Source organism: Necator americanus, chromosome X, assembly GCF_031761385.1.
Source record: "Necator americanus strain Aroian chromosome X, whole genome shotgun sequence".
Taxonomy (NCBI): Eukaryota; Metazoa; Nematoda; class Chromadorea; order Rhabditida; family Ancylostomatidae; genus Necator; species Necator americanus.
Window position 1 is genome coordinate 29643057 of NC_087376.1, and position 27544 is coordinate 29670600.

Sequence of the window (27544 nt, forward strand, 5' to 3'; positions counted from 1 at the left end):
ATGTCATCTTCTAGGTATTTAGGCGGCAACAATATTCCTTAATTCTATTCTTATTTTTGTCTTCATATCGAAAAGATTCTTATTAAACTCTTCTTCTCAAGCGAGGACGATCTTTCGTCTTTTATTAAAGTGCTACTAATTTACATATGTCTATTATCATTCATTCATTCTCATAAAATACCTAAGCGTAAATTATTTGCGTTAAAAAAATGATGTAAATCATGTTAGAAAACAGAGAAGTCACTCCAACAATCTAACATGGGACCCTAGCAAAATATCCGAAATCCGTAAATCTTCGGAGAGTCAATGGTTGTATTCTCCCGTTTAATTCTTATTTAAAGGCATCACCCCACGAATCTGAAGTGGTACAGATTTCAGCTGGAGTATTCGTATACGGGATCGTAGATTATGGAGAGAAGGGTGATTTTCTACAATGAGTTCGATTGGAGCGCGCCAGCCTTGTGCACGCGCCGCATCTTCCGGATCGTTTTTTACGGCAATTAGGAAGAAATGGACGGAATCACCCCTCCCCCCTCTCCATAGTCTCCCATCCCGTATACGAATACTCCACCTAAAATCCGTACCACCTCAGATTCGTGGGTGATGCTTTTAGTCCCAATTTAAAACTAGTAGATGATTACAGTACCGGCCTTCAACACAGTTCGTAGCCAGTAAAAGTTATTGTCGTCTCTATCCCCATAACACTCCCTTCCATCTCTACGTTTTTGTTGATTTACATCATTGTGCTGTATGCACAAATATTGTATAGTATCGGTCGGTATCATTTACAACTTTTTTGAGAAAACTTTAAAGAAATCAAGGCACGATTTGGAACTCCGAGTTTGATGTCATCACAGAAAAGATTTCTAGTTCACCACTGAAACATTAGGTAGTAGGGCCCAATTTTCTTACTATAAAATCATATCCTTCCTACTTTAACCTCATTCTTTTCATATGGACTACCTCTCTCACATTTAACCTCATTCTAGACAAGCAAATCAAATTATGCATTTTATATTGATAGTATCATTCTTTTTCTTTTTTCCGAAATACAAACAAAATTTCCACACATACTTACATATTTTGTTGTTTATCAAATTCCAAAAGAGAGGAAAGGCTCATGGATTCTCAAAATTACGAAGACAGGTGCAGTCTGTGTTGAACTCAACTAAAGTATAGAACAACTTTTGATATTTAAAAATTGTAAAAGCAAGTAGTAACTGTAGAGAAACTCTTTGGGAACTCGTGCCGAGGTCTCGGGACGATATGTGTTTATAGCATTTATCACTGCGACAAATTTTTAATGGGATCAAATTAAAAGTAAGGAATTAATTAAGGAATCAGACTATTTCCCAGTTTGAGCATATTTTTTCTCCTGGTGAGATTTTTCCATCATTTTAAAAGGAGACTGGTCAATTTATAAAACCTACAATTTTAAATTTATTTTCAGAGCTTTCGAATCGTTGGCTGTTTATTGTCGTGAATTTACGTCTGTGGTTCCAATTACATTCGTAATGGGATTCTATGTGACCTTCATTGTTGGTCGTTGGTGGCAACAATATGTGAATATTCCCTGGCCAGATAAGTGAGCCAGGTTCTTTTAAACCCAACACACCACGAATCTGATGTGGTGAGGGAATCCGAGGGAAAGCTAGAGACAGGATGGCAGATCGTGGGATCTATGATGGTTCCACTCACCCCTCTCTAATAGTCGTTAAAAAAAACGTGAGAAACGTTTTATTTCCTACGAGGTACGACACTACGCTTTTCTATGCACACGCTCGGATCTCTTCGGCAACCTATTCATTGGTTTCACTTGAATAGGCTGGCGAGAAGACCTCATTAATCTTTGACCGCTCGCAAGTGGATGCGGCGCGTGCAGAAGGATCCCGCGTTGCAAATGAAATCGTCGTAATAAATGGCGTCTTCCACGCCGTCTTCTACGACAACAAGGAAAATATGAGCGGAATTACCACGGATCCTGCAATCTACAACTCCAATTTTAGCTTCTCCCTCAGATTCCTTCACCACGTCAGATTCGTGGTGTACTGCCTGTTTAAATGATCGTTTCCAGAAATTTTTAATAATGGTCCTGATAAATTTAATAATCGTGAGGTTTTGGATGCATAGATGGGGTTATTTCAAAAGCAGACTTTTGAGGTTAAATTAGAAATTCATCATAAGAACTTCGTTTAAAAAACTCTCCGAGGTAAGAAGAACGGAGTTTATCGTGTTCTGGCCAAGAATGTGAACTAATGAAGTTTAAAAAGTAAAGTAAGTAGGTGAGCGAGGTTTTGAATGGAATAAAAATACTTTTCTCAATAAAGGTCATATTTATGATGAAGAATTCATATAATAAATTGGGATTTTTTAATGGATCTAACTTTCCTATTATGCCAGTGTTAGTCTTGGAAATTCCAGAGTATGCTTAGAAGTGTCAGCGTATGTCCAAGGAAGTGATGAACGAGGACGGATGATCCGTAGAGCAATGGCAAGGTATCTCAACCTAATAGCAGCCCTAACATTCCAGGTATGCGAGAATTAAATTCTCAGTCAAGGTGCCTTCAGAATAAGAGAATGAAAATTCATGGAATGAAGGCAGTGAATAAAAAAAAACTATTTAAAAAATGTGAAGAAAGTGCAAGGAGATAGAAAATGTGAAATCATTGGTAAAGAAAGTAGCATTTCGGCGAAAAAAAAATGGAATTTCGCCCAATTTCGTGGAAAACTTCTGTTTTGTTTCTTTTTGTAGGGCTATGTAATTTTCTGGATCAGAAAGTCCTACTTTGAACATTTTATATGACAACCGATCCCTCTAGTAACGCAAATTTGTGGAAATAATAAGAAAAAAATAAGACTGAAATTTGCTCACAAGTAAAAAATGGGAGGATAAAATGTATGAAAAAAATATCAGTAATAATATGTTGTCCGTAATTGTACAAGTTTACAGAATATTTCCACGGTAATTAAACGGCGATTTCCTACAGTCTCTCATCTTGTAGAAGCCGGAATCCTGACTTCGGAGGAAAAAGATATGTTGGATAACACACAAACACCGCATGGAATATGGTAAAAAAAAATATTACCATAATTTAAAATAATCAACTGAGTGTATTTTAACCCACATTTGTAAACCGATCTCAGACTCGGCCAACATTGCTTTAAAATTTGATGTTTTGTACAACGGCACTGTCTCATGGCTAAAAAAATCCATTTCAGGTGGGTCCCATCTCAATGGTTTTGTCAATTGGCCGCCACTGCACGTAAGGAAGGTCGAATACATGACGATCTACATCTGAAGACTTTAATAGATGTAGGAAATTGCTTTAACATTCTCTGGATTGATTACTGTAAACAGAAGTTCTTTGTTTCAGGATTGTCTTGAATTCCGTGGTTACTGCGGAATGATATGGTCATATGACTGGATATCAGTTCCATTGGTATATACACAGGTATGTATTATATTATCCTAGAAATCAGGTTTGTACCTGATTATTCCAGAATATGTTCACTAGATGTTTAGGTTGTAACTATAGCGGTGTACAGCTTTTTTGCCGCATGTCTATTCGGAAGGCAGTACTTGTTACTCGAAGTATGCTATACAGTTATCAGGTGTACGAGAAAAAAGCCGTTCCACAAGTGTTTCAGGATTCAAATGCTCCGCTACCTCATTCGATCGACTTCTACCTGCCAATTTTTTCAATGTTTCAATTTTTCTTTTATGTTGGATGGCTCAAAGTAGCTGAGTCAATGATTTGTCCTTTCGGAGAGGACGATGACGACTTCGATTTGAACTGTGAGTTCCGCTTCTGGAATAGATCACCATAATTAAGAGCAATTAATGGAAAAAGTCAAATAACTGGTATGTTCAGTAGTAGATCTGGTATACACAGAACTTCAGACGTGGAGTGTTTTCCCTTCTCGAAGTATGGAATCCCGATCCAAGAAAATTAGAGAGACCACCCACTATCAAACTCTCAGGACAAGTGCTCGGTAGCCCCGACACGTTGTCGATAAAGGGCAGTCTGCAGAATGTTAGGTGAATTCAGAATAGATGGTCCTCAGCTGTTAGAGATGAGAAGACGGCTTATATATTGCATCATGATTAGTACTGGCATCCACAAATCCCAGCTTCCTAATCTGTCCTGGATGTCCGTTATCCACTAGAGTCGCAAGATGTAAGTATTCATCTGACGTTTCCACCTGCAACTGTTTTTCAGGGATTGTCGATCGAAACCTACAAGTGAGCCTTCTCATGGTTGATGGACTTCATGGTAGACAACCACCACTCACTCGCGATCTTTTCTGGGATTCAATCGGAGCCGAATTACCATATACGCAAGGAGCTTCAAAATATCGTGCTGATCCGTTTGTTGGATCTACGATGGCTATGAAGTAATTCATTTGCTTTGCTGTATCGGATTTTGTATCCAACTTTATGCAATAAATTTCAGCATCCCGGATCATGATGCTGTGTGGGAGGTCGATCAGATGCCACCAATTACGGAAGAAGATGGTTCGAGCAGAAGAAACTGCTGTGAGGATGAGGATGGTGTGGATAGTGTGTGCAGTAGGTGTGTCACCTTGAAGGGAACTACTCTGGAATGCTGAGACAAAATTACATCTACAACATTTCGCTTTCCTTGATTCCTGGAATTTTTCAGAAGATCATATAGGAAAAGAAGAGGCTTAGGTGCCCTACTACTAGGCTACTCTCGTCAAACTATACCGTCACGTTTCGGTTCAAGAAAGAGCTTAAACTCTGTATCAGCTAAGTGAGCTATAAAGTTAGCTTCACAGAAAGTGATTCTTCCAAAGTGTAGGATTTATGCTATTCAGAATTGGAGGCAAATCACCTATCCAACTAATGCGATCTCTTGGTGAACGAAATTTTGGCCGAAAGCGATCAAGTGCTGAAGAAAACGAGGTTCACGATTTTTTTCCCGTTGATTATGGGATGTTGACATACATACGATATTTCAGGATGTTCCAATTTTTAATGGAAGTAGCAGTGTTGTTTCTATGGTGAATGAAACGGGTCAGACAATGTTTTCAACTACACATCTAGTTGATAAGGTGAAATATAAGGTATTTTTATTCCCACTAGTAGAGGCGCTAATTTTGCTAATTGCAATATTTTACACCTTAGTTCGTCTTCGTCCCTTCATGTTAATCAATAATGTACGCCGTCCCTTTCAAACTAATTCAGCTTTCTCTTGTTTTTCAGATTGCATCGCACTAACTTTCCTTTCTTTTTTTGCAGATGAACATTCAGCCAGTGCTTGAAGAAGAGCGACAGCCTATTCCCAGTGCTGATACCACTGTTACCTCAGTACCTACAAGTACTGCTATGGAGTCTAGTAGTGACGGAAGTGCAGCGCTATGCACGAGCACTGCACATCTTCTCCTTCGATCCAAGACTCTCGATACTTAGGACGTTGAGGGAAATGAAGTGGAAAATTGTAAAGGAAATTGACTCTTAAAGGCATCACCCCACGAATCTGAGGTGGTGCAGATTTAAGGTGGAGTACTCGTATACGGGATGGGAGACTATGGACAGGGGGGTGGTTCCGTCCATTTCTTCATAATTGCCGTAAAAAACAACCCGGAGGATGCGGCGCCGCACAAGCCTGGCGCGCTCCAGTCGAACTCCTTGTAGAAAATAGTGCGCCAAAACGCCTGAAGCCGTATCTTCCGGGCCGTTTTTCACGGCAATTAGGAAGAAATGGACGGAATCACTCCCATCTCTATAGTCTCCCATCCAGTATACGAATACTCCACCTTAAATCTGCACCACCTCAGTTTCGTGGGGTGGTGCTTTTAAGTCGGGCACTCAGCCGAGCTTCATGAAGGATTTCGTGTCTCTGATATCCAGGATTTCTGGGCAGTTCTTGTTATTAATTATATTCTTGATGTGAACTTTAATTCTTTTGTTGATTTAAAAATAAACTTGTTTACAATTCAAAAAAGTAAAAAACATGTGCAACCTAACAGTTTATAAAATGTGTCTCGTCAAGGACGACAATGGCTGTTAAGGAATATTTGGTCAGTGAATTAAAGAACTAGTAAATTGAAAAAAGGAAAGGGAAATGAAGGGGAATGAAGGCTCATAGAAAAAAAAACACGATCAGTTAATATTAGAACTTAAAGGACCTTGTTTGTAACTTACAAAAGAACGTCTTTAGATAGGACTGTTCACTGTATAAAGGAATGCAACAAGTTACGAAGAGGTTAGGTATGATCCAATACGGTAGCTTGGTTTTTGTGTAAATATTCTATTTCTATTTGAGGGAAAGAATTCCTCAATTAAACTAGAACTAAATGACTAAAATACACGTAAATTCTCGTACACAACAACCAATAGAATCGCAAAAGATTCTGGAATACCTCCTCATTAAAAACCTACAATTCCAACGGCATTACTGATCTCTGGATGTAGTTGACACTGAATCATCCATTATTCTGCTGACCTTCAATTTGAACAGGGCAGCGCAAGCGGTCTCGTAATCCTCGATAACGACGTCAGCACCGCCGATATGGCGCCAAAATTTGAACGGTGAACATCAGGGATCCTTGCTTTGTCCAGGACACAATCAATAACACATAGGCAAACATATGATTGTTTTCCTTTCACACTACAACAGAGAAGAATTTCATATAGGGGGAGGTTTAATCGAGGATCGGAGCAAAAACTGCTCAGTTTTCCTCTCTGTGGAAGTCGAACACAGTCAAATTTCGATTAAGGGAATACACTCACAAAGGATGCCGACAAACTCACGTTATAGCGTTCCTCGCCTCATACTCTTACTCGAAAAGAAACAAAAAAGCACTTCTATGCAAACAGCTGAATTCTATCCCTTCAATGACAGTGGTTGTTAGAACCACAAACGATCAAAACCAACTATTCACAAACACACACTCGTAAACAGTACAATTACCTAACAATACTAAAATGAGTGCCAAAAAAAAAATGGTTTATTATTGAAATATAGATCTAATTCAAGCACTCGAACACTATTTGTGGCCCTAAAGAGGGCCGTTGGGTTAGTTAGAATGACATGCACCAAGTGCACGGAAGTTTACTTGCTGGAGGTGTACTTCGTGACGGCTTTCGTTCCTTCAGACACGGCGTGCTTGGCGAGCTCTCCGGGCAGGATGAGGCGAACAGCAGTCTGGATTTCGCGGGAGGAGATTGTGGATCGCTTGTTGTAGTGAGCGAGTTTCGACGCCTCAACAGCGATGCGCTCGAAGACGTCGTTCACGAACGAGTTCATGATCGACATGGCCTTCGACGAGACTCCGGTGTCAGGGTGGACCTGCTTCAGCACACGGTAGATGTACACCGAGTAGCTCTCCTTCCTGCGGTGCTTCTTCTTCTTGTCTCCAGTGCGGCTGGCCTTCTGGGTCTTGGCGGCCTTCTTCGCTCCCTTCGCTGATGGCTTTGGTGGCATGACGACGGAATTCACTGGTTAGTCAGCGGGTGAGGCGCGGCTCACTGTCCCGCGCCCTTATGAAAACAGATGGGAGCATGCCCCGCCTCCTGGACGCGTAGGGGCGGGGGGTTAGGCGGCGCCTATATGAGTGCAGGCTGCGCTCCTCGGCCACCCGTGAGTGTACATCTCGCAGTTCTCGATCGCCATCATGTCTGGACGTGGAAAGGGAGGCAAAGCCAAGAGCGGAGGAAAGGCGAAGTCGCGTTCGTCGCGTGCTGGACTCCAGTTCCCAGTTGGTCGTCTTCACCGAATGCTCCGCAAAGGAAACTATGCTGGACGCATCGGAGGAGGAGCACCGGTGTACCTGGCTGCTGTGCTCGAATACCTCGCCGCTGAGGTGCTCGAGTTGGCCGGTAACGCTGCTCGTGACAACAAGAAGAGCAGAATCAACCCTCGCCATCTGCAACTCGCTGTCCGCAACGACGAGGAGCTGAACAAGCTGCTTTCCGGTGTGACCATCGCCCAAGGAGGAGTTCTGCCAAACATCCAGGCCGTTCTTCTTCCCAAGAAGACTGCCGGAGACAAGGAATAAATTCCTTGCACTGCACTCGTGTGCCTACTTTAACCCAACGGCCCTCTTTAGGGCCACAATTCTTTACGAGTGCTTTCTTGCCTCAATGTTTTAATAAAGGTTGTATCAATCATTGTGTGGAGGTACTCTATTGCATTCCGTGTATGATTTAAACATATGGGGATGTTGCTGTGAGCATTCTTCTAAATCAGAACTGAAAACGTCCTTTTTGTTTCACTTGTGTTTTTAGCCGTGTGCTTTAAAACTAGAATTTCCTTGCTGTAAGTGTTTCTTTGATTGCTAGCTCGAACATCGTTAATGGAAAGTTAAATTTGAGGAAAAAGCTGGTTAGGTTGGAATTCTGTTGGTATTATTGGATAGCCTTCAAAGTGATAACGTTTTCGAGGGATATTTTACCGTAGAAGTGTAGATTTGCTTGTTGAGCAACGATCGATTGCGTGCAAGCTTCGGCTGTGATTCTAAAAAAAATGTATTAATCTCTGGATCTTCATCAGTTTCTATCATCATTCCATCCGTTAGACTGTAGAGACAAGGAATTTGGTGGAGAAGTGCCTTATAAGGATGTTCTTTGTTTTATTCAAGCCTTACCCTTAAACGCATCACCCCACGAATCTGAGGTGGTGCAGATTTCAAGTGGAGTATTCGTATACGGGATGGGAGACTATGGAGAGGGGGGTGATTCCGTCCATTTCTTCCTAATTGCCGTAAAAAACGGCCCGGAAAATGCGGCCTCGCACAAGGCCGGCGCGCTCCAGTCGAACTCCCTGTAGAAAATAGTGCGCCAAAATGCGTGAAGCCGTATCTTCCGGGCCGTTTTTTACGGCAACTAGGAAGAAATGGACGGAATCACCCCTCTCTCCATAGTCTCCCATCCCATATACGAATACTTCACCTGAAATCGGTACCACCTCAGATTCGTGTAGTGATGCCTTTAAGCTGTGCGGAGGTTACGCAATAGGATGAATTTTGGGAGTTCCTGGATCTTCAGTTGGTTGTTGCTAGTTACTTTGTTTGAGATAGTTATTACTTCGACCTTATCTGTTCAATCAATATCTGCTGGAACGATAGGAATCTCAGCTGAGAGGTTGAAATTAGTGAAAAATAGGAAGAGCTCACAAAGAGCACATCGAAAAAGTGCGGGATGACTTTAAAAAACTGTCATTTTGTTAATATTTTATTTGGATTCAATTGGACAACTTATGTTCTCGCTTAAAGATGTCATTTCTAACAAATTCTCCTGATATACTAAACATTTTATTATTGATCCATACTTGGGTGAAGGATGCTACCCTATTTCTTCAATATAGATCTAGAAGATCCAGAAGAAGGCTTCGTTTGAAATCTATCGCTGCCGAAAATACGAAGAACATGGTTTGAATCTCGGATTTGGAAATTAGATGGATAATCTTTAATCTTGTGTAGTTTAACGTGATAGTCAGTGCTAAAACTGCTAAAAAAAATGGCTGGGGCATCCATTCTCTTGCTCAAAACAATAAATATCATTTATTCAAACAATTTTATAACTTGAAAATGATGTAACTATCCAAAAAATCCATGAAAAAAAGTTTCTAGTAAGGTTATGAGGCAATGTGAGGCAAAGACGAAAATTGTTGACTGATTTGTTTATAATGTCTAACGTTTCGGCGTCCTCACCTTCCTTGGAACCGGGAAAGTCAGAACATTTGAAACATAACTTCTCAACTTTCTCATCCAAAGCAGATTACCAAATCCTAAGTGATCAAATCCGGGAGCAATAACTAAAAAAAAAAAAAAAAAAAAAAAAAAAAACAGAAGATTCTAGCAACACCCATGGTGTAGCGCATTTTTGAACAAGTATTTATAATTCATCGTACATCAATTTACCATTTGTAACAACATGGAAAATAACGGATATCCTGTTGAGATCGAATGATTTTCCGGAAATAGCTGGATAGATCCCCATAAATCTATAGTCATTCACTGGTGATGATTTCTAAAAGAGCGAGTAGGTCATTCATTCAATCAATTGTTCAGCCTTTAATTAGACGGAGAACATATTTTCGCGTGTGATTGAAGAAACGTACTAACTCGTTACAAGAAATGTGCTGCACTTGAAGAGGACTAAACAAGAACAAACAAACAAACAATATTTTCATAATTCCATTTATTGTGTATTTTTTTATTTATTTTGTTCTTTTTCCTTCAATCTTTTTAGGGGCATATGTAACAGCACACTTTTCCTATACATAGCTAGAAACACTTGGAAAAAAGAAGTGATCATTCTTGACGATTTGAGAATGAGGTTCTAGATTATTTTACCTTTTACTAAAATTTACATTATGAACTTATAGTTAGTAACTAACTATTATTATAATTATTATAACTTATAATTTCACTTTTACAATGTATACACAGAGTCAAATGTCAGTACAGTAAATCCTGAACATTAACGTGTGAACTACCTCATTTTAGGTCAACAATCATCGATCTCTGTCACTTTCATCCGAAATCAATAGTGGCGCGCAAAGGGGTGGAAACAATCGGGAGGGGTCAGCGTGGCGAAGGCCCCGCCTCCCACAACCACCTACATATAACGGCGCCGTACGGCACTGTTCCCCATCGTTCTCTCAGAACACTCACTCAGCAATGGCTCGTACCAAGCAGACCGCTCGCAAATCCACCGGAGGAAAGGCTCCCCGTAAGCAGCTGGCCACGAAGGCCGCTCGCAAATCGGCACCGGCCACCGGGGGCGTGAAGAAGCCTCACCGCTACCGCCCAGGAACCGTCGCCCTTCGTGAGATCCGTCGTTACCAGAAGTCGACCGAGTTGCTCATCCGCAAACTGCCCTTCCAACGTCTCGTCCGTGAGATCGCCCAGGATTTCAAGACCGATCTGCGTTTCCAGTCTTCGGCTGTGATGGCTCTCCAGGAGGCCGCTGAGGCATACCTCGTTGGTCTCTTCGAGGACACCAACCTTTGCGCCATCCACGCTAAGCGTGTCACCATCATGCCCAAGGATATCCAGCTTGCTCGCCGCATCCGCGGAGAGCGTGCGTAAGTGCCAGACAGACCTGTGCTGACCAAATCTAACCCAACGGCCCTCTTTAGGGCCACATTCTGTACGAATACGTGTTGATCTTAGGATCGCTCCCAATAAGTTGTGGAAATAAAGCCTTGGCAGTGTCGATTGTATTTGTTGATTTGGAGTGCTAATCTGATGTTTAGGGCAGATAAACAAGAGGACAATTGGTCCTTCAAAGAACGTCTAAACGTCCACGTTCTTTGCGGTAGTCTTGAGCAGTTTACTAGTTGCCTTCTAGTACGAGGTCTCATGAACGTTGTGTTTCTTGAACCGAGAACTGGACCAGTGCCAGATTTGATTCCAAGAGCATGCTAACCGAGAATTGTCATTGGAGTCATTTTCACGTTTCTGTTCTCCCGTAATTATTCTGTACCAATGTTTAGTACGCGGTGTTTTTATATAACCAGCTTACACAATGTATAGGAGTGGAGGGTACAGCAAATCATCGATTCTGTTCATGGACAATAAGCGAACAAATATTTCTGTTTGTTCAAATTTTGGCGCCAATGCCTGGCACGGAGAGTTTTTTTTTTTTATGGAGTGCTCTGTCACACTAAACGCCACCGTACAAATAATCGTTTCGAGTGAAAGCAGAAAAAAGGCGGGATGCACAGTTTTGAATTTGAATAATCCAGAATGGTTCTTTACAAAGTGAAAACATGAAATTACGCAAAAGTCCACTTCTATAGATGTCTGAAAATATTCGGAACATGAGCGGATTGTTAGCTAATCAACTCTCAATCGGTCAGGATTCATTATCCCATGATATCGACGCCGTCAAAAAATTGGCGCCAACATTCGACTGGTTCTGCTTCAAGCAAAGGTGCGCAGATGACCCTGTTGTTCTCTGTTCATCCTGGATAGCTCTTTGATGCGTTCTTACTGCTGCCATGTATCCTGGATCAAAGATTCCGTCCAAAAAAGGCGATAATTAAGAGCAAATAATACCCTAAGAGTACTACTTGCTTTGAAGTGTTATTAGCCTTCTGGGCCTACGTTGCGGTGTTCAGAAGTATTATCCTGGCACTATTTTTAAGATTAAGTGCAATTATTAGTCGAAACATTGGTCCTTGGAGTAAATACATTTTCTAAACGAATAAAGAGTGGTTTGAAAGCATCCATGCGCAAAGAAGTCATGATCCGCTCCACATTGCGTTAAAGATATCCAGAAATTTTGAAAGTGAATATAAGCCAGGTAATTGTACGATACAGTTACGGTACATTCATACAGTCAGGTCTCTTGTACTGATTAGTTGTGCCTCATCTTTGTTCAAACTACACATTTTCAACCGTTGGTTTAATCGCAGTTATTCAAATTTCGCGCCAACGCTTAGCACACGGCGTTGTTTACGAGGGTTTTGCTTCACATATCAGGATTATTCCACGCACAAAGGATGGTACGTGGAACACTTGCAATAAATGACTATAGTAGACCACCAAAGAAATGGATTTCGGAAGCAAATTTGATGCAAATGGTCCTGATTCAATCTAGATGAAGAATAGTTAACGTAGAACTCCTCGATCCTACAGAACCTCTCTGGAATAGTAATAGATCGTAGCGATTTTGATGTGCTCGTGCGTAAGTGCCAGACAGACCTGTGCTGACCAAATCTAACCCAACGGCCCTCTTTAGGGCCACATTCTGCACGAATACGTGTTTTTCTTGCTGTTTGTCTTTGTCAATAAATTCTGTTGTCAGACTGGAATATTTGCTTTATTACTTGGTTTGCTAGTACTTGTTGATATTGCAATACTATGGGCACACAGTGTAGAGTTGGCATTACTGAAGACTTTCATAAAAGTGGTTATTTTAGGGAAGATTCATATGAATCTACCAAAATTCATTTGAAGTGAATGCATTTGAGAATTCAATGCTAATGATTAGGTTTTCAAGACAATAATTCATATGGATCGTTGATTTGTTATGCTGGTTTAGCGTTCTGTGAATCCAGACCATTACTGTGGTCCGGATTGCAGACGTCCTGAATGTTTTCGGTGCTATGACACGCTAAAAGCTAAACTATGATCTCTGAGCAGAAAGGGACTGTTCATTATCTCGAAAGAGGTAATGCATCACGATAATGCTATTTTTAATCGTGAAGGAAAATCTTACCAGTTAAAAATAAATAAATTGTTTTAGAGCGATAAAATATTTCACAGTGTAATGTACTTGGTTTTGAACGATTTTATTGTGCCCTGATTTGCATTCATTTTTACATTCTGTGCCGGATGAAACACCGAGTGGATCTTATCGTTCAAATTTTGGCGCCAATACGCCGATGAGTGCACTTTCGTTCGACGGGGCATTACGCTTTGAATCTGCGACCTTGTCAACGGTCATCAGACGGACGAATGGATGGATTCATGAGAAATTTGTGCGTTGGTTGTACTGATGTCCTTGAAAGAGTAGGGAAAAGCGCCACAGTACAAAAATTCATATCTATATTCAATTTTTTTTTATCATTATCTGCCAAACCTCTAAACTCTAAGTCATTGTGAGTCAGTAGTGTTCCAGAACCTCAACGATTACGAATTCCAGTAAAACGCCTTGGCGCATCCCGAGTGGATTGATACGCCAGTGACTTTATCCTTTTTTATCCGTTTATCTACCAAACAGAGTTAGTACAACACAATGTAGAGATCATTGACTTGCACTTTGAGGGCGATCCAGTTTTCAATTTTCCGGAAGGATCTCTATCACTTTAATTGTCGCTTATTAAGTAGAACACTTTTTTTTATTCCCTGTTGCTATGGAATAAAGGTCAGGATTTTCCAAGAAGAACTCCAGAACCTTTCAGCCTACAACATAGTGTCAGTTGTTTTAGAAAATTCTGCCTCTGTCGTCTAAAACTAAGAAAATTTGCCTCTTCATAGGTGCGCTGATCGATGGTCGAGGATCAAGTCTCATTCCGTTCCATCTTTGATCCATCGGTTCTTGAGAAAAAAGGAGAGTATTCTCTTAAATGAACTAGCATTTTTGAAACACAAGGTGTTCAAAGTAGAAGTGACATTTCAGATCCAGAAATCACTGCAACTTCAGGAAAACTGACAAATAATTAACGATGGGCTTCTGTTATTGGGGTGCAAACTGGTCTAATGCTTTCTTACGACCCTAAATGTGAGGATGATCAAATAGGAAAATGTCAAAGTTAGTGTGAAAGTTAAAGACAACCGTTCTATTGAACTATCCGCAAGACTTTTTTACCCAAGACACTGAAAAAGTACAAGCTAAAAGCAGTTAGTTCCCGGACATATCTCTTTTCCTTCTCCTTCTCCTCTCACTTTTTTAATCTTTCTATCGACATAAAATAATTTAGAAATAATAAATCTATGGATTATGAATTTTCTGAAATGTGAAAAACAACAAAAATCCAGATTTGAATCGTCAGCGATTTTACAGCCATCATATTTATATTTTTGAGGGATTGAGATTTTTTTATATAACTTCATGACCTGTTTCAATTTCTTTTATGAGGAATTTCAGTTCAGAATATTAAAGAAACTCTTTGGAATATTTAAAATTCCGTTTTGAAAGCTGACAAATCGCTTAAGAAAAATAAAAAGTAATTAAAGTATTGCAGAGGAGCAGTAACTCTTGACCTCGTCGACTCTAATCGTTCTTTCCCAAGCGATAGGGATGAGGTCGTAATTCACAGCACCTCATTGCTATAAGGGGACTGTTGCCTGAGAATGTCAACAACAATGTCACCAGGTGGTCTGTCCGACCCATTTTACTTTATTGCGCAAGAAGTACGCCATACCTACAGGTAATACCCATTAAGCTTGAGATCAGCGGTGGATAAAAGTCGCAAATTTCCACATACAATGGTATCCGAAAGTTAAATAAAGGATTAATCCTTGACACAAATCAAAAGAAACTGTAATAGCATCCTAAGCAGAATTGTTAAACAAATTATACTGTTCTTAGACTCCGTTAAAGAAAAGAAGAGACGAGAACACTAGCGGTGTCTGGATTCAGTATTTGTCCTCGTTAGTGCACCTTCAGGATATGAGCTTATTATAATTCTATAACTATAATTTTATAGGGCACTATGGCTGTTATAAAGTTTTATTCTTGGCTGAGGTTTCGGCGAGTTCGCTCTGTTCAGAGCTTGAAATGGTGAAATTGAACGTGATCTATCCGTTCAATCGCTCTATCCGCCCCGAGATGTATATCCCAAATATTCTGGATTCTCCCATATGCTTTATATCCATACCATTATGCTATTATGTACGCCTGTGTTGGTTAATATCTTGAAGTTATGAAGGAAACTACACAAGTATCCACAGTTATAATTTATCCATTTCAATTAATTTTGACTCATCTACTAAACATTTGTTAGAGTTGGATTTACCATCCTGGTAGAAATCAAACTGCTCAAACTCAAACAATTATGACATGTTGGTTGGTCAACAACGGATACAAAAACAGCTCATTCCAACTTCATAAACAGTACTATTGCTTGAAGAAAACGTAACGATATCTCGTTGGGAATCTATCGATTGATCATTTCCTGGACACTAGAGCGACAGGTGTCCGATCGTTCAAACATTGGCGCCAATTCCCTGTTAGGGGTATTTTTTAATCGGAAAATGCGCGCCCAAACAAACAACGTTGATCGACAAAAGGTCACCAGAGGAGCAGATGTTTCATCCAGAAATCATCTAGCATCATAGACAAGGACAACGCTTCTTATTGGGGAGGATATTGTTTGACTCCGAGGGCAAAAAAGAAAAAAAATGCTATAGCTGCTGGTAGTGAGTCATAATAAGGTAACTCTAAGGTAATAAAGTAACTAAGGAAGTGAAAACGGAAATTTGGAAAAAAAAAATCCCTACATTTTATGTTCTCGAATGTGGACGCGTATCGCCAAACGAAATCCACATTTCTTCTCAATGTGAAGACGTAGTAAATCCATAGGGTATCATGATAGTATTAAACAACAATTTAATTAATTCGCGTTAGCCTCCTTACAGTTCGTCACAGTTACCTGCACAGTACCTCAAAAAATCCACCAGTGTTGGTGCTGTTAAGGAGCGGTTTTAAATGACAAAATGATCATTTTCAACTTTCCTAATCCGCTTCATATGTGTAAAATTACTTCAATGAACATCTGTGAAATAGACCATACCTGTGCAGTTCCTACTATACCGTGCACATCCTTAATACTCGTGGACATAAGAATTGTCCACAGAGTTACTCCTGAAACAGTCACTTCACTTATCCACTGAATCTGAGCTATTTTGTAAATGTCTCACAATCGCTCTATGACGACCCATTTACTGACGAGAAACATATTTATGTATATATATATTTATATATCTATCTTTTTACTTTATATATATTTATATTTATAACACACTTGTGATGCCTACATCTAGAATACCGCATACACAATACAAATACACGCAATTATTCCTGAAGCAGGGAAGATCTCCCTGACACAATTATGGCATTTATTATATCACGCAAAATGCACTACTAGGTACTCGAGAATGTTTGTGGCCCTAAAGAGGGCCGTTGGGTTAGAAGAGTTTGCATAGTCTCGTGACGAGAGCGTCTTATCCTCCGAAACCGTACAGGGTGCGTCCTTGGCGTTTCAGAGCGTACACGACGTCCATGGCGGTCACGGTCTTGCGCTTGGCGTGCTCGCAGTAGGTGACGGCATCACGAATCACGTTCTCGAGGAACACCTTGAGTACTCCACGTGTCTCCTCGTAGATCAGACCGGAAATACGCTTCACTCCACCACGGCGAGCGAGACGACGGATGGCCGGCTTGGTGATTCCTTGGATGTTGTCGCGAAGCACCTTGCGATGGCGCTTGGCACCTCCTTTGCCGAGTCCTTTGCCTCCTTTTCCACGTCCAGACATAGCGATAACGATAGCACTCACGAATGAGATGCGGACTGGGCGCAGCGAGGGTTTATATGGCGCCCGATCGGGTCACCCCGTTGAGACCCCGCACGACTCCGCCCTTTGGTCGAACGGGTGGGTCGCGCGTACAGAGGGCTTCCATTGCGAGCAAGGTATTTGTATGACCACAAAGTAAAGGAGAAATGATATTGTAAAGTGGAGCGTTGGTTAAGTAGTTAGTAGTTAAGGATAATCAAGAGTAGCATGTTATTTGACATCATCTGAGCTGTCCAGAAAGTTTTTCATATTCTATTCTATTTTTCTATTCATATTAAGATATTATTCTTCCTGCACCCAAATACTGCTCTGAACAACTCATTTCACAGGTGCCAACTCGTTTTTTTAAGAAAACCTACTATTGCCCGGGTGTCGAGCTATATTTAGGAAGTCAGGGCGAATACCATTAAGGAAACAGTTCACATACACAATCTATGTTAACACTTCAATACCCCGTTCAAGACTTTCAATTACAATGTCATGTACTTTGATTTCGTTTGGATCGTAATCCAGTAATCCGATTGCTCTTCGGAATTTCTTGCTCTCAGTTTTTCAAACTCGTTCACTAGTCAGAATTATACAGAAGTATAATAATAATTATACAGAAATAATTATATAGAAGCACCTCACCTTGACTACGAACACTGCAGGAGGTGGAGTTCATGAGATTATCAGTGCAGATAACTTCTATTTTCACCTCAGAACATGAACACTTCGAGCACTATAAAGGAATATCGAGCATATACAAAAATTATGTCGTAGAAAATACAAAAACGTCGATTTTGCCGCTATATTATTGTCGTAGGCATCAAGGATTAGTGAATAGTAATTCACAAAGAACGGAACACTCACGAGCACATCAAAATCGCTACGATCTATTACTATTCCAGAGAGGTTCTGTAGGATCGAGGAGTTCTACGTTAACTCTTGTTCATTTAGATTGAATCGGGATCATTTACATGAAAGTTCCTTCCATATCCCATTTCTTTGGTGGTCTACTATAGTCATTTATTGCAAGTGTTCCACGTGCCATCCTTTGTGCGTGGAATAATCCTGATATGTGAAGCAAAACCCTCGTAAACAACGCCGTGTGCTAAGCGTTGGCGCGAAATTTGAACAAATGCGATTAAACCAACGGTTGAAAATGTGTAGTTTGAACAAAGATGAGGCACAACTAATCAGTACAAGGGACCTGACTGTATGAATGTACCGTAACTGTATCGTACAATTACCTGGCTTATATTCACTTTCAAAATTTCTGGATATCTTTAACGCAATGTGGAGCGGATCATGACTTCTTTGCGCATGGATGCTTTCAAACCACTCTTTTTATTCTTTTTATTGTTTAGAAAATGTATTTACTCCAAGGACCAATGTTTCGACTAATAATCGCACTTAATCTTAAAAATAGTGCCAGGATAATACTTCTGAACACCGCAACGTAGGCCCAGAAGGCTAATAACACTACAAAGCAATTAGTACTCTTAGGGTATTATTTGCTCTTAATTATCGCCTTTTTTGGACGGAATCTTTGATCCAGGATACATGGCAGCAATAAGAACGCATCAAACAGCTATCCAGGATGAACAGAGAACAACAGGGTCATCTGCGCACCTTTGCTTGAAGCAGAACCAGTCGAATGTTGGCGCCAATTTTTTGACGGCGTCGATATCATGGGATAATGAATCCTGACCGATTGAGAGTTGATTAGCTAACAATCCGCTCATGTTCCGAATATTTTCAGACATCTATAGAAGTGGACTTTTGCGTAATTTCATGTTTTCACTTTGTAAAGAACCATTCTGGATTATTCAAATTCAAAACTGTGCATCCCGCCTTTTTTCTGCTTCCACTCGAAACGATTACTTGTACGGTGGCGTTTAGTGTGACAGAGCACTCCATAAAAAAAAAAAAAAAACTCTCCGTGCCAGGCATTGGCGCCAAAATTTGAACAAACAGAAATATTTGTTCGCTTATTGTCCATGAACGGAATCGATGATTTGCTGTATCCTGCACTCCTATACATTGTGTAAGTTGGTTATATAAAAACACCGCGTACTAAACATTGGTACAGAATAATTACGGGAGAACAGAAACGTGGAAATGACTCCAATGACAAATCTCGGCTAGCATGCCCTTGGAATCAAATCTGGCACTGATCCAGTTCTCGGTTCAAGAAACACAACGTTCACGAGACTTCGTACTAGAAGGCAACTAGTGAACTGCTCAAGACTACCGCAAAGAACGTGGACGTTTAGACGTTCTTTGAAGGACCAATTGTCCTCTTGTTTATCTGCACTAAACATCAGATTAGCACTCCAAATCAACAAATACAATCGACACTGCCAAGGCTTTATTTACACAACAGAACTTATTGGCAGCGATCCCAAGATCAACACGTATTCGTACAGAATGTGGCCCTAAAGAGGGCCGTTGGGTTAGATTCGGTCAGCACAGGTCTGTCTGGCACTTACGCACGCTCTCCGCGGATGCGGCGAGCAAGCTGGATATCCTTGGGCATGATGGTGACACGCTTAGCGTGGATGGCGCAAAGGTTGGTGTCCTCGAAGAGACCAACGAGGTATGCCTCAGCGGCCTCCTGGAGAGCCATCACAGCCGAAGACTGGAAACGCAGATCGGTCTTGAAATCCTGGGCGATCTCACGAACGAGACGTTGGAAGGGCAGTTTGCGGATGAGCAACTCGGTCGACTTCTGGTAACGACGGATCTCACGAAGGGCGACGGTTCCTGGGCGGTAGCGGTGAGGCTTCTTCACGCCCCCGGTGGCCGGTGCCGATTTGCGAGCGGCCTTGGTGGCCAGCTGCTTACGGGGAGCCTTTCCTCCGGTGGATTTGCGAGCGGTCTGCTTGGTACGAGCCATTGCTGAGTGAGTGTTCTGAAAGAACGGTAGTATCGCATCGCCGTGCCCGCTTTTATAGGCGCGTCAATGATGAGGGCGGAGCCTGTTCGTGATCCAGGTCAGAGGATCGGGCGCAAAAATTCGTCGTACGGCTAAGATCAAATCATTAATGAAACCTTACAGAAGAAGGGCAATGGATTAATTGAAGATTATATAGAATATGAGTAGAACCTAGTGAAGAAGAGAATCTTACAAACAGAATTACTAGAGTGATGTCATCAACATCCGTTGTTCTGGAGGCCGCACAGAAAAAGAGGTAAGTACAATTATTGGTAATTTCTTAGTTTATGGTGGACCAGCATGTTCTGTTAATGCTCAACTACGCATCTGTATTTGTAGACTAATAAGTATTGCACTTGATTATCCCAGAGTTTAGGCGATCAATAGATCAATAATTAGCACTACCCCCTGGACCACCCAGTAACGCAGTGGTTCTCGCATTCTGATCGCCTTCTGGAATGTCAGATCAATATCAGACCGTTATATTAATCAAGGATGAGTTGCACCTAAGTGCCTTCCAGACAATATCGTTATGAAAAATCCTCTTAGTATATTTAACGGATTCTTTTTTCGGTTGTGATGGGTCTTGATAAAACGAAAGGCGGCACTATCAAATATCCTGCGATTTTTAAACTTATTTTCCAGTTAAACTACATATTTCGTGGATAGAATTGTATGATCACCTCTATTTAATATCAGTACACGTTTTTCCACATCTACAAATGACAAATTTCTAAAAACTACTTTTGGAGTTTCTGTGACTGCTTTTCCAGAGATTGAACTCACCATTTAAAAAATTGAGAAGATGTGAGTAATTGAATACCATTACAAATTCTTCGCTTTTTCTTTTGAAGACAGATTTTACTCCACCAACCGAGCTGCTTATTCAAAACATTTGAATAACAATAATAATAACATAATAATAATAAACATATGAAAAAAATCGGATTATGATCTCTTCGATCTCTAGGTCCGACAAGGATCCGTTCACAACTTCTTCTTATGAACATCTCTTCCAACTATTAAAAGCAATGGTTTTAATTAGTCAACCATAATTGCGGAAATTTCATTTAACATAACTTGTCTCTCAAAAAGAACTATTCCAAGAATCGACCTCAGTCAGAGTAAGTGAATGGAATTACACCTGCGTTTCTCTTCTTAGGTCTCAGAAATCCATTCCAAATCCAATTCCATCTTAGAAAAACACATCATTGTGTTCAACAAATTACTCAATCGTTCCCTGCTATTACTTCCCAGTTCACACAATCAACCATGAGAACTGAATAATAATGGAACACAACCTTTATATAATTAAAAAAACTGTATTTGAAAACAATTATGCCCCTAAGGTTGTTGGGTTAAAGCAGGTACACGAGTGCAGCACAAGGAATGCTCATCAAACATATCCGTCAAAAACGTTATCACTTTGAAGGCCACCCAGTGATCCGAACAGAATTTCAAAATCTTGCTCCTCAAAATTAACTTTCCATAAACCATTTTGGGTTTACAATCAAAGAAACACTCGCAGCAAGGGAATTCTACTTTTAAAGCACAGGGCTAAAAACACAAGTGAAACAAAAAGGACGTTTTCAGTTCTGATTTAGAAGAATGCTCACAGCAACATCCCCATATGTTTAAATCATACACGGAATGCAATAGAGTACCTCCACACAATGATTGATACAACCTTTATTAAAACATTGAGGCAAGAAAGCACTCGTAAAGAATTGTGGCCCTAAAGAGGGCCGTTGGGTTAAAGTAGGCACACGAGTGCAGTGCAAGGAATTTATTCCTTGTCTCCGGCAGTCTTCTTGGGAAGAAGAACGGCCTGGATGTTTGGCAGAACTCCTCCTTGGGCGATGGTCACACCGGAAAGCAGTTTGTTCAGCTCCTCATCGTTGCGGACAGCGAGTTGCAGATGGCGAGGGTTGATTCTGCTCTTCTTGTTGTCACGAGCAGCGTTACCGGCCAACTCGAGGACCTCAGCGGCGAGGTATTCGAGCACAGCAGCCAGATACACCGGTGCTCCTCCTCCGATGCGTCCAGCATAGTTTCCTTTGCGGAGCATGCGGTGAAGACGACCAACTGGGAACTGTAGTCCAGCACGCGACGAACGCGACTTCGCCTTTCCTCCGCTCTTGGCTTTGCCTCCCTTTCCACGTCCAGACATGATGGCGATCGAGAACTGCGAGATGTACACTCACGGGTGTCCGAGGAGCGCAGCCTGCACTTATATAGGCGCCGCCTGACCGCCCGCCCTTACGCGTCCAGGGGGCGGGGCATGCTCCCATCTGTTTTCATAAGGGCGCGGGACAGTGAGCCGCGCCTCACCCACTGACTAACCAGTGAAATCCGTCGTCATGCCACCAAAGCCATCAGCCAAGGGAGCGAAGAAGGCCGCCAAGACCCAGAAGGCCAGCCGCACTGGAGACAAGAAGAAGAAGCACCGCAGGAAGGAGAGCTACTCGGTGTACATCTACCGTGTGCTGAAGCAGGTTCACCCCGACACCGGAGTCTCGTCGAAGGCCATGTCGATCATGAACTCGTTCGTGAACGACGTCTTCGAGCGCATCGCTGTTGAGGCGTCGAAACTCGCTCACTACAACAAGCGATCCACAATCTCCTCCCGCGAAATCCAGACTGCTGTTCGCCTCATCCTGCCCGGAGAGCTCGCCAAGCACGCCGTGTCTGAAGGAACGAAAGCCGTCACGAAGTACACCTCCAGCAAGTAAACTTCCGTGCACTTGGTGCATGTCATTCTAACTAACCCAACGGCCCTCTTTAGGGCCACAAATAGTGTTCGAGTGCTTGAATTAGATCTATATTTCAATAATAAACCGTTTTTTGGTACTTATTGAATTTGTATTGTATAATATGGTGGTAAATCATAATGATGACAGGTGCAATATTCTCACGTTGGATACAAATAAGATGTTTATGTGGAACTGATGTACTTTTTCTCTTTTGTTTTGTTTTCAGTTTGAATTGTTAAATACGTTTTTGCTTGGATGGTTACTGTCACCTTTGGTGAAACTCAGGAGGTAAGATATGACCAAGAATAAAGAAGGTATTTTGGATCAAATTATCACGTTGCTATTTCGAAAAACATGGAATAGATGTAGTTGCTCTCGAAATATTTGTTCCGATTATTATCAACATTGAAACTGAAAGAGATATTTGGAGAAGCGATAGAATTTTCGTCAAGACATTTTGTATGTGATCAATGTCCATCAAAAGCACACATTTCCTCTTACTCATTTTTTTTTCGCCTAGGTGGGGGGTCTGAGGTGTTCTGCTGATCACATACATGTTGTCCATTTTTGAGGTTATATGCTACAGTTCTTCCTTCCTCTTCTAAGATCTTCCTTAACTTCTAAGATTCGTTTCTTTGTTTTATCCAGCCAGTGACGAGACTCATGCTGATGCTTCAAGGCATGGAACTTATCTGTTATTTTAGAAAAAATGGTCTTATGAAAAAAAAAACATGTTCACTTGGAAAAAAAAATCAGTCCTGAGACTGAATTATTCTGGAGATTGATTCGGAAATTGAGTACATTAAACTCAAAATACAGTTACTCAGAGAACTAATTCGTCATCAGGACAAAATACGAAATGTAGGAGATCTGCAAATGGTTTCTCTCTAAATTACTCTACTTACTTGACACAATTCCGACCTCATATACAGTACCATTATATAATGAGAACATAATGATGCCCCTTTAGCAATCTGTGAATTGATCATGTCCTGGATAGTGGAGGAACAACTGTACGATCAGTTTAAATATTGGCGCCAATTTGCTGATGGTGGCGTTTTTTTTTTTCTAATCGAAAAATGCGCGCCCAAACAAACAACGTTGATCGACAAAAGGTCACCAGAGGAGCAGATGTTTTATCGGAAGAATGAGAAATCCATAAATAGGGCACAATAATATCGTTGATAGAATTTGGGCTCATAATGAAAATCTATACAAGGACAATGCTTCTTATTCGGAGTGGATACTGTTTGACTCCAAGGCCAAAAAAGAAGAAAGAAAAAAAAAACTGACTATTAGAAGAAAATGAAGATGAAATTGAAAAGAAATTATTATTTCATAGTATTGAATGTGCTTGCATTATGCCAAACGAAATTCACCTTTCTTCTCAATGTGAAGACTTAGTAATTCTATAGGGTAACGTTTTAAACAACAATTTAATTATTTGCGGTAGACTCTTTACAGTTTCTCATAGTTACCTGCATATTACCTTTAAAAAAACACAAAAAACTTCCACGATTATGGATGCTGTTAAGGAGCGTGGATGTGTTAAATGGCAAAATGATCATTTTTAGCTTTTCTAATCCGCTTTATATTTGTGCAATCACTTCATTGAACATCTCTGAAAAAAGTTCTTGGACATAAGAATTGCTCACAGACTTACTCACGAAGCACTCATTTCACTTATGCATTGGATCTGAACGATTTCGTAAATGTCTCAGAATCACTCGATCAGAGGATCCATCCGCTGACAAGAAATATATTTACAGAACACATAATGCTTACATCCAGAATACCGCATACACAATAGTAAATCTCCCTGACACAATTATGACATTTATTACATCACACAAAATGCACTATTACGTATTCGAAGACGTTTGTGGCCCTAAAGAGGGCCGTTGGGTTAGAAGAGTTTGCATAGTCTCGTGACGAGAGCGTCTTATCCTCCGAAACCGTACAGGGTGCGTCCTTGGCGTTTCAGAGCGTACACGACGTCCATGGCGGTCACGGTCTTGCGCTTGGCGTGCTCGCAGTAGGTGACGGCATCACGAATCACGTTCTCGAGGAACACCTTGAGTACTCCACGTGTCTCCTCGTAGATCAGACCGGAAATACGCTTCACTCCACCACGGCGAGCGAGACGACGGATGGCCGGCTTGGTGATTCCTTGGATGTTGTCGCGAAGCACCTTGCGATGGCGCTTGGCACCTCCTTTGCCGAGTCCTTTGCCTCCTTTTCCACGTCCAGACATAGCGATAACGATAGCACTCACGAATGAGATGCGGACTGGGCGCAGCGAGGGTTTATATGGCGCCCGATCGGGTCACCCCGTTGAGACCCCGCACGACTCCGCCCTTTGGTCGAACGGGTGGGTCGCGCGTACAGAGGGCTTCCATTGCGAGCAAGGTATTTGTATGACCACAAAGTAAAGGAGAAATGATATTGTAAAGTGGAGCGTTGGTTAAGTAGTTAGTAGTTAAGGATAATCAGGAGTAGCATGGTGCATCATTTGAGCTGTCCAGAAATCTGAATTTTCTTCGTAGTCTAGTTCTTTTTTGTTTCTCAACTTTCATCACACTTTGGAAATAATATCGTTCTAGTTGTCTTTGTGTAAAAGACTGAGAATTGCCTAGTTACAAGAAAAAAATTCTCCCTGCGCTCATAAACAAACAAACAACACTTATCACGGTACCTATTCGTTTTTTTTTATTCGACATGTTATTTTTTTTTCCAAATATCTAGCTCATAACACAGTGTTCATGGGGTTATTGGTGCGAATACCACTAGGAAAACATTTCATATGAATATTTCACTTGAAAATACCGTTATGATAGGATTATTTCTACTAAGAACTACTTATTTTTACTGCTAATCGCTATTGCCGACTTAGATCACATTAGTTCTTCTATCAGTACAAAGTGTTATAATGCAAATCCAAGAAATAGGTCACCTGATCAGCTCAGCAACAATGATCCTTAGATTCTGATTGCAAGTCGACATCGAATAAAAACGTGGGCAATCATCTTGAAGAAACAAAACAAGAGCATAGGTGAACACATCCAAAAATAAGCTGCGATCCACGCTTACCTCGGATATTTTAGAAGGGGGACAGGAATGAAAACTTATGTACGGTTTACGGCTTATGTCCCTTTTTCAGATTCATTCGAGATTATTTCCACTGAGGTCAAATCTACCATTTCTTCTTGTATCCATCTATCTTCGCGTAGTTCCGAATATTTCACTTAAAAGCATTTTCTACGGAACGCCGATCCGAGATTCGATCCAGGGCAAACCATGGAGAACAACGCCACCTAATAGGCGTTGGCGCGAAATTCGAACGATTCGAGCAATCATTGCTTTGTTATCGATTTGAAATTGAGGACTATACTTTCCGACACTCAATTCTTGCAAAGACTATGTAAACAACTAAAGTTATTAACTGCGATATCAATAACTATCTTCCAAAAAAAAATCAAGCCCAATTAAAAGTAATTTCTTAACTAAATAAAATTGAGCACATGACTTTCTTAATTGTTCTTCGGAAATCCATTTGATGAGTAAGTCCATTTGAGGATGAATATTTTCCAGCGTAGAACCTACAATGTTAGAAACTGGTTCGAACGGAACCTGCTATGCATCGAAGTTAAAACCAACTAAAAGTCCATTTAGCCGAATGACCGACTTCGTAACGTGGCAGTGGAACCTATCTTTGAGCTACCACAGTAACTAGCATTGTAGAATATTCATTAACAACAAAGTGATTCGGCTGAATAGTTTATTATTCTTTGTAGCAACAAATATGCAAATAAGCATTCGGCAAGAAAATGTGGCCCTAAAGAGGGCCGTTGGGTTAGTTAGAATGACATGCACCAAGTGCACGGAAGTTTACTTGCTGGAGGTGTACTTCGTGACGGCTTTCGTTCCTTCAGACACGGCGTGCTTGGCGAGCTCTCCGGGGAGGATGAGGCGAACAGCAGTCTGGATTTCGCGGGAGGAGATTGTGGACCGCTTGTTGTAGTGAGCGAGTTTCGACGCCTCAACAGCGATGCGCTCGAAGACGTCGTTCACGAACGAGTTCATGATCGACATGGCCTTCGACGAGACTCCGGTGTCGGGGTGAACCTGCTTCAGCACACGGTAGATGTACACCGAGTAGCTCTCCTTCCTGCGGTGCTTCTTCTTCTTGTCTCCAGTGCGACTGGCCTTCTGGGTCTTGGCGGCCTTCTTCGCTCCCTTCGCTGATGGCTTTGGTGGCATGACGACGGAATTCACTGGTTAGTCAGTGGGTGAGGCGCGGCTCACTGTCCCGCGCCCTTATGAAAACAGATGGGAGCATGCCCCGCCTCCTGGACGCGTAGGGGCGGGCGGTTAGGCGGCGCCTATATAAGTGCAGGCTGCGCTCCTCGGTCACACGTGAGTGTACATCTCGCAGTTCTCGATCGCCATCATGTCTGGACGTGGAAAGGGAGGCAAAGCCAAGAGCGGAGGAAAGGCCAAGTCGCGTTCGTCGCGTGCTGGACTCCAGTTCCCAGTTGGTCGTCTTCACCGCATGCTCCGCAAGGGGAACTATGCTGGACGCATCGGAGGAGGAGCACCGGTGTACCTGGCTGCTGTGCTCGAATACCTCGCCGCTGAGGTCCTCGAGCTGGCCGGTAACGCTGCTCGTGACAACAAGAAGAGCAGAATCAACCCTCGCCACTTGCAACTCGCTGTCCGCAACGACGAGGAGCTGAACAAACTGCTTTCCGGCGTGACCATCGCCCAAGGAGGAGTTCTGCCTAACATCCAGGCCGTTCTCCTTCCCAAGAAGACTGCCGGAGACAAGGAATAAATTCCTTGCACTGCACTCGTGTGCCTACTTTAACCCAAC

At 41.6% G+C, this 27544-nt stretch overlaps 11 protein-coding genes across 13 annotated transcripts; 5 read left to right on the plus strand and 6 right to left on the minus strand.

Annotated features, from left to right (window-relative positions):
* RB195_025871 (uncharacterized protein) lies at nt 1–5434 on the plus strand (the record flags this gene model as incomplete). Of its 2 annotated transcripts, XM_064214198.1 has the most annotated exons (14): nt 1–14; nt 1451–1585; nt 2422–2530; nt 2951–3069; nt 3220–3313; nt 3375–3452; nt 3524–3592; nt 3649–3796; nt 4221–4395; nt 4455–4574; nt 4665–4775; nt 4840–4927; nt 4984–5088; nt 5264–5434. In XM_064214198.1, 14 exons carry the CDS (start codon nt 1–3, stop codon nt 5432–5434), a joined length of 1536 nt encoding a protein of 511 aa, XP_064070079.1. The 2 variants fall into 2 exon arrangements, with proteins under 2 accessions (XP_064070079.1, XP_064070080.1); XM_064214199.1 differs by lacking the exons at nt 1–14; nt 2951–3069 and having other exon boundaries at nt 1515–1585; nt 2422–2496.
* A 1645-nt stretch (nt 5435–7079) lies between these two features.
* Nucleotides 7080–7451, minus strand: RB195_025872 (uncharacterized protein; the record flags this gene model as incomplete). Its single annotated transcript, XM_013454063.2, has 1 exon — nt 7080–7451. The coding sequence occupies one exon, from the start codon at nt 7449–7451 to the stop codon at nt 7080–7082; it is 372 nt and encodes a 123-aa protein (XP_013309517.1).
* Nucleotides 7452–7641: 190 nt separating this feature from the next.
* RB195_025873 (uncharacterized protein) lies at nt 7642–8025 on the plus strand (the record flags this gene model as incomplete). Its single annotated transcript, XM_064214200.1, has 1 exon — nt 7642–8025. One exon carries the CDS (start codon nt 7642–7644, stop codon nt 8023–8025), a length of 384 nt encoding a protein of 127 aa, XP_064070081.1.
* A 2625-nt stretch (nt 8026–10650) lies between these two features.
* Nucleotides 10651–11400, plus strand: RB195_025874 (uncharacterized protein; the record flags this gene model as incomplete). Of its 2 annotated transcripts, XM_064214201.1 has the most annotated exons (2): nt 10651–11057; nt 11229–11400. In XM_064214201.1, the coding sequence occupies 2 exons, from the start codon at nt 10651–10653 to the stop codon at nt 11398–11400; spliced, it is 579 nt and encodes a 192-aa protein (XP_064070082.1). The 2 variants fall into 2 exon arrangements, with proteins under 2 accessions (XP_064070082.1, XP_013291140.1); XM_013435686.2 differs by lacking the exon at nt 11229–11400 and having other exon boundaries at nt 10651–11061.
* Nucleotides 11401–16647: 5247 nt separating this feature from the next.
* RB195_025875 (uncharacterized protein) lies at nt 16648–16959 on the minus strand (the record flags this gene model as incomplete). Its single annotated transcript, XM_064214202.1, has 1 exon — nt 16648–16959. One exon carries the CDS (start codon nt 16957–16959, stop codon nt 16648–16650), a length of 312 nt encoding a protein of 103 aa, XP_064070083.1.
* A 2509-nt stretch (nt 16960–19468) lies between these two features.
* On the minus strand, nt 19469–19879 carry RB195_025876 (uncharacterized protein; the record flags this gene model as incomplete). Its single annotated transcript, XM_064214203.1, has 1 exon — nt 19469–19879. One exon carries the CDS (start codon nt 19877–19879, stop codon nt 19469–19471), a length of 411 nt encoding a protein of 136 aa, XP_064070084.1.
* A 1825-nt stretch (nt 19880–21704) lies between these two features.
* On the minus strand, nt 21705–22088 carry RB195_025877 (uncharacterized protein; the record flags this gene model as incomplete). The annotated part of the gene is made up of 1 exon (XM_064214204.1): nt 21705–22088. One exon carries the CDS (start codon nt 22086–22088, stop codon nt 21705–21707), a length of 384 nt encoding a protein of 127 aa, XP_064070085.1.
* A 190-nt stretch (nt 22089–22278) lies between these two features.
* On the plus strand, nt 22279–22650 carry RB195_025878 (uncharacterized protein; the record flags this gene model as incomplete). The annotated part of the gene is made up of 1 exon (XM_013454065.2): nt 22279–22650. The coding sequence occupies one exon, from the start codon at nt 22279–22281 to the stop codon at nt 22648–22650; it is 372 nt and encodes a 123-aa protein (XP_013309519.2).
* Nucleotides 22651–24613: 1963 nt separating this feature from the next.
* RB195_025879 (uncharacterized protein) lies at nt 24614–24925 on the minus strand (the record flags this gene model as incomplete). Its single annotated transcript, XM_064214205.1, has 1 exon — nt 24614–24925. One exon carries the CDS (start codon nt 24923–24925, stop codon nt 24614–24616), a length of 312 nt encoding a protein of 103 aa, XP_064070086.1.
* Nucleotides 24926–26559: 1634 nt separating this feature from the next.
* RB195_025880 (uncharacterized protein) lies at nt 26560–26931 on the minus strand (the record flags this gene model as incomplete). The annotated part of the gene is made up of 1 exon (XM_013454066.2): nt 26560–26931. The coding sequence occupies one exon, from the start codon at nt 26929–26931 to the stop codon at nt 26560–26562; it is 372 nt and encodes a 123-aa protein (XP_013309520.1).
* A 190-nt stretch (nt 26932–27121) lies between these two features.
* RB195_025881 (uncharacterized protein) lies at nt 27122–27505 on the plus strand (the record flags this gene model as incomplete). Its single annotated transcript, XM_013454067.2, has 1 exon — nt 27122–27505. One exon carries the CDS (start codon nt 27122–27124, stop codon nt 27503–27505), a length of 384 nt encoding a protein of 127 aa, XP_013309521.1.
* Between the last annotated feature and the right edge of the window lie 39 nt (nt 27506–27544).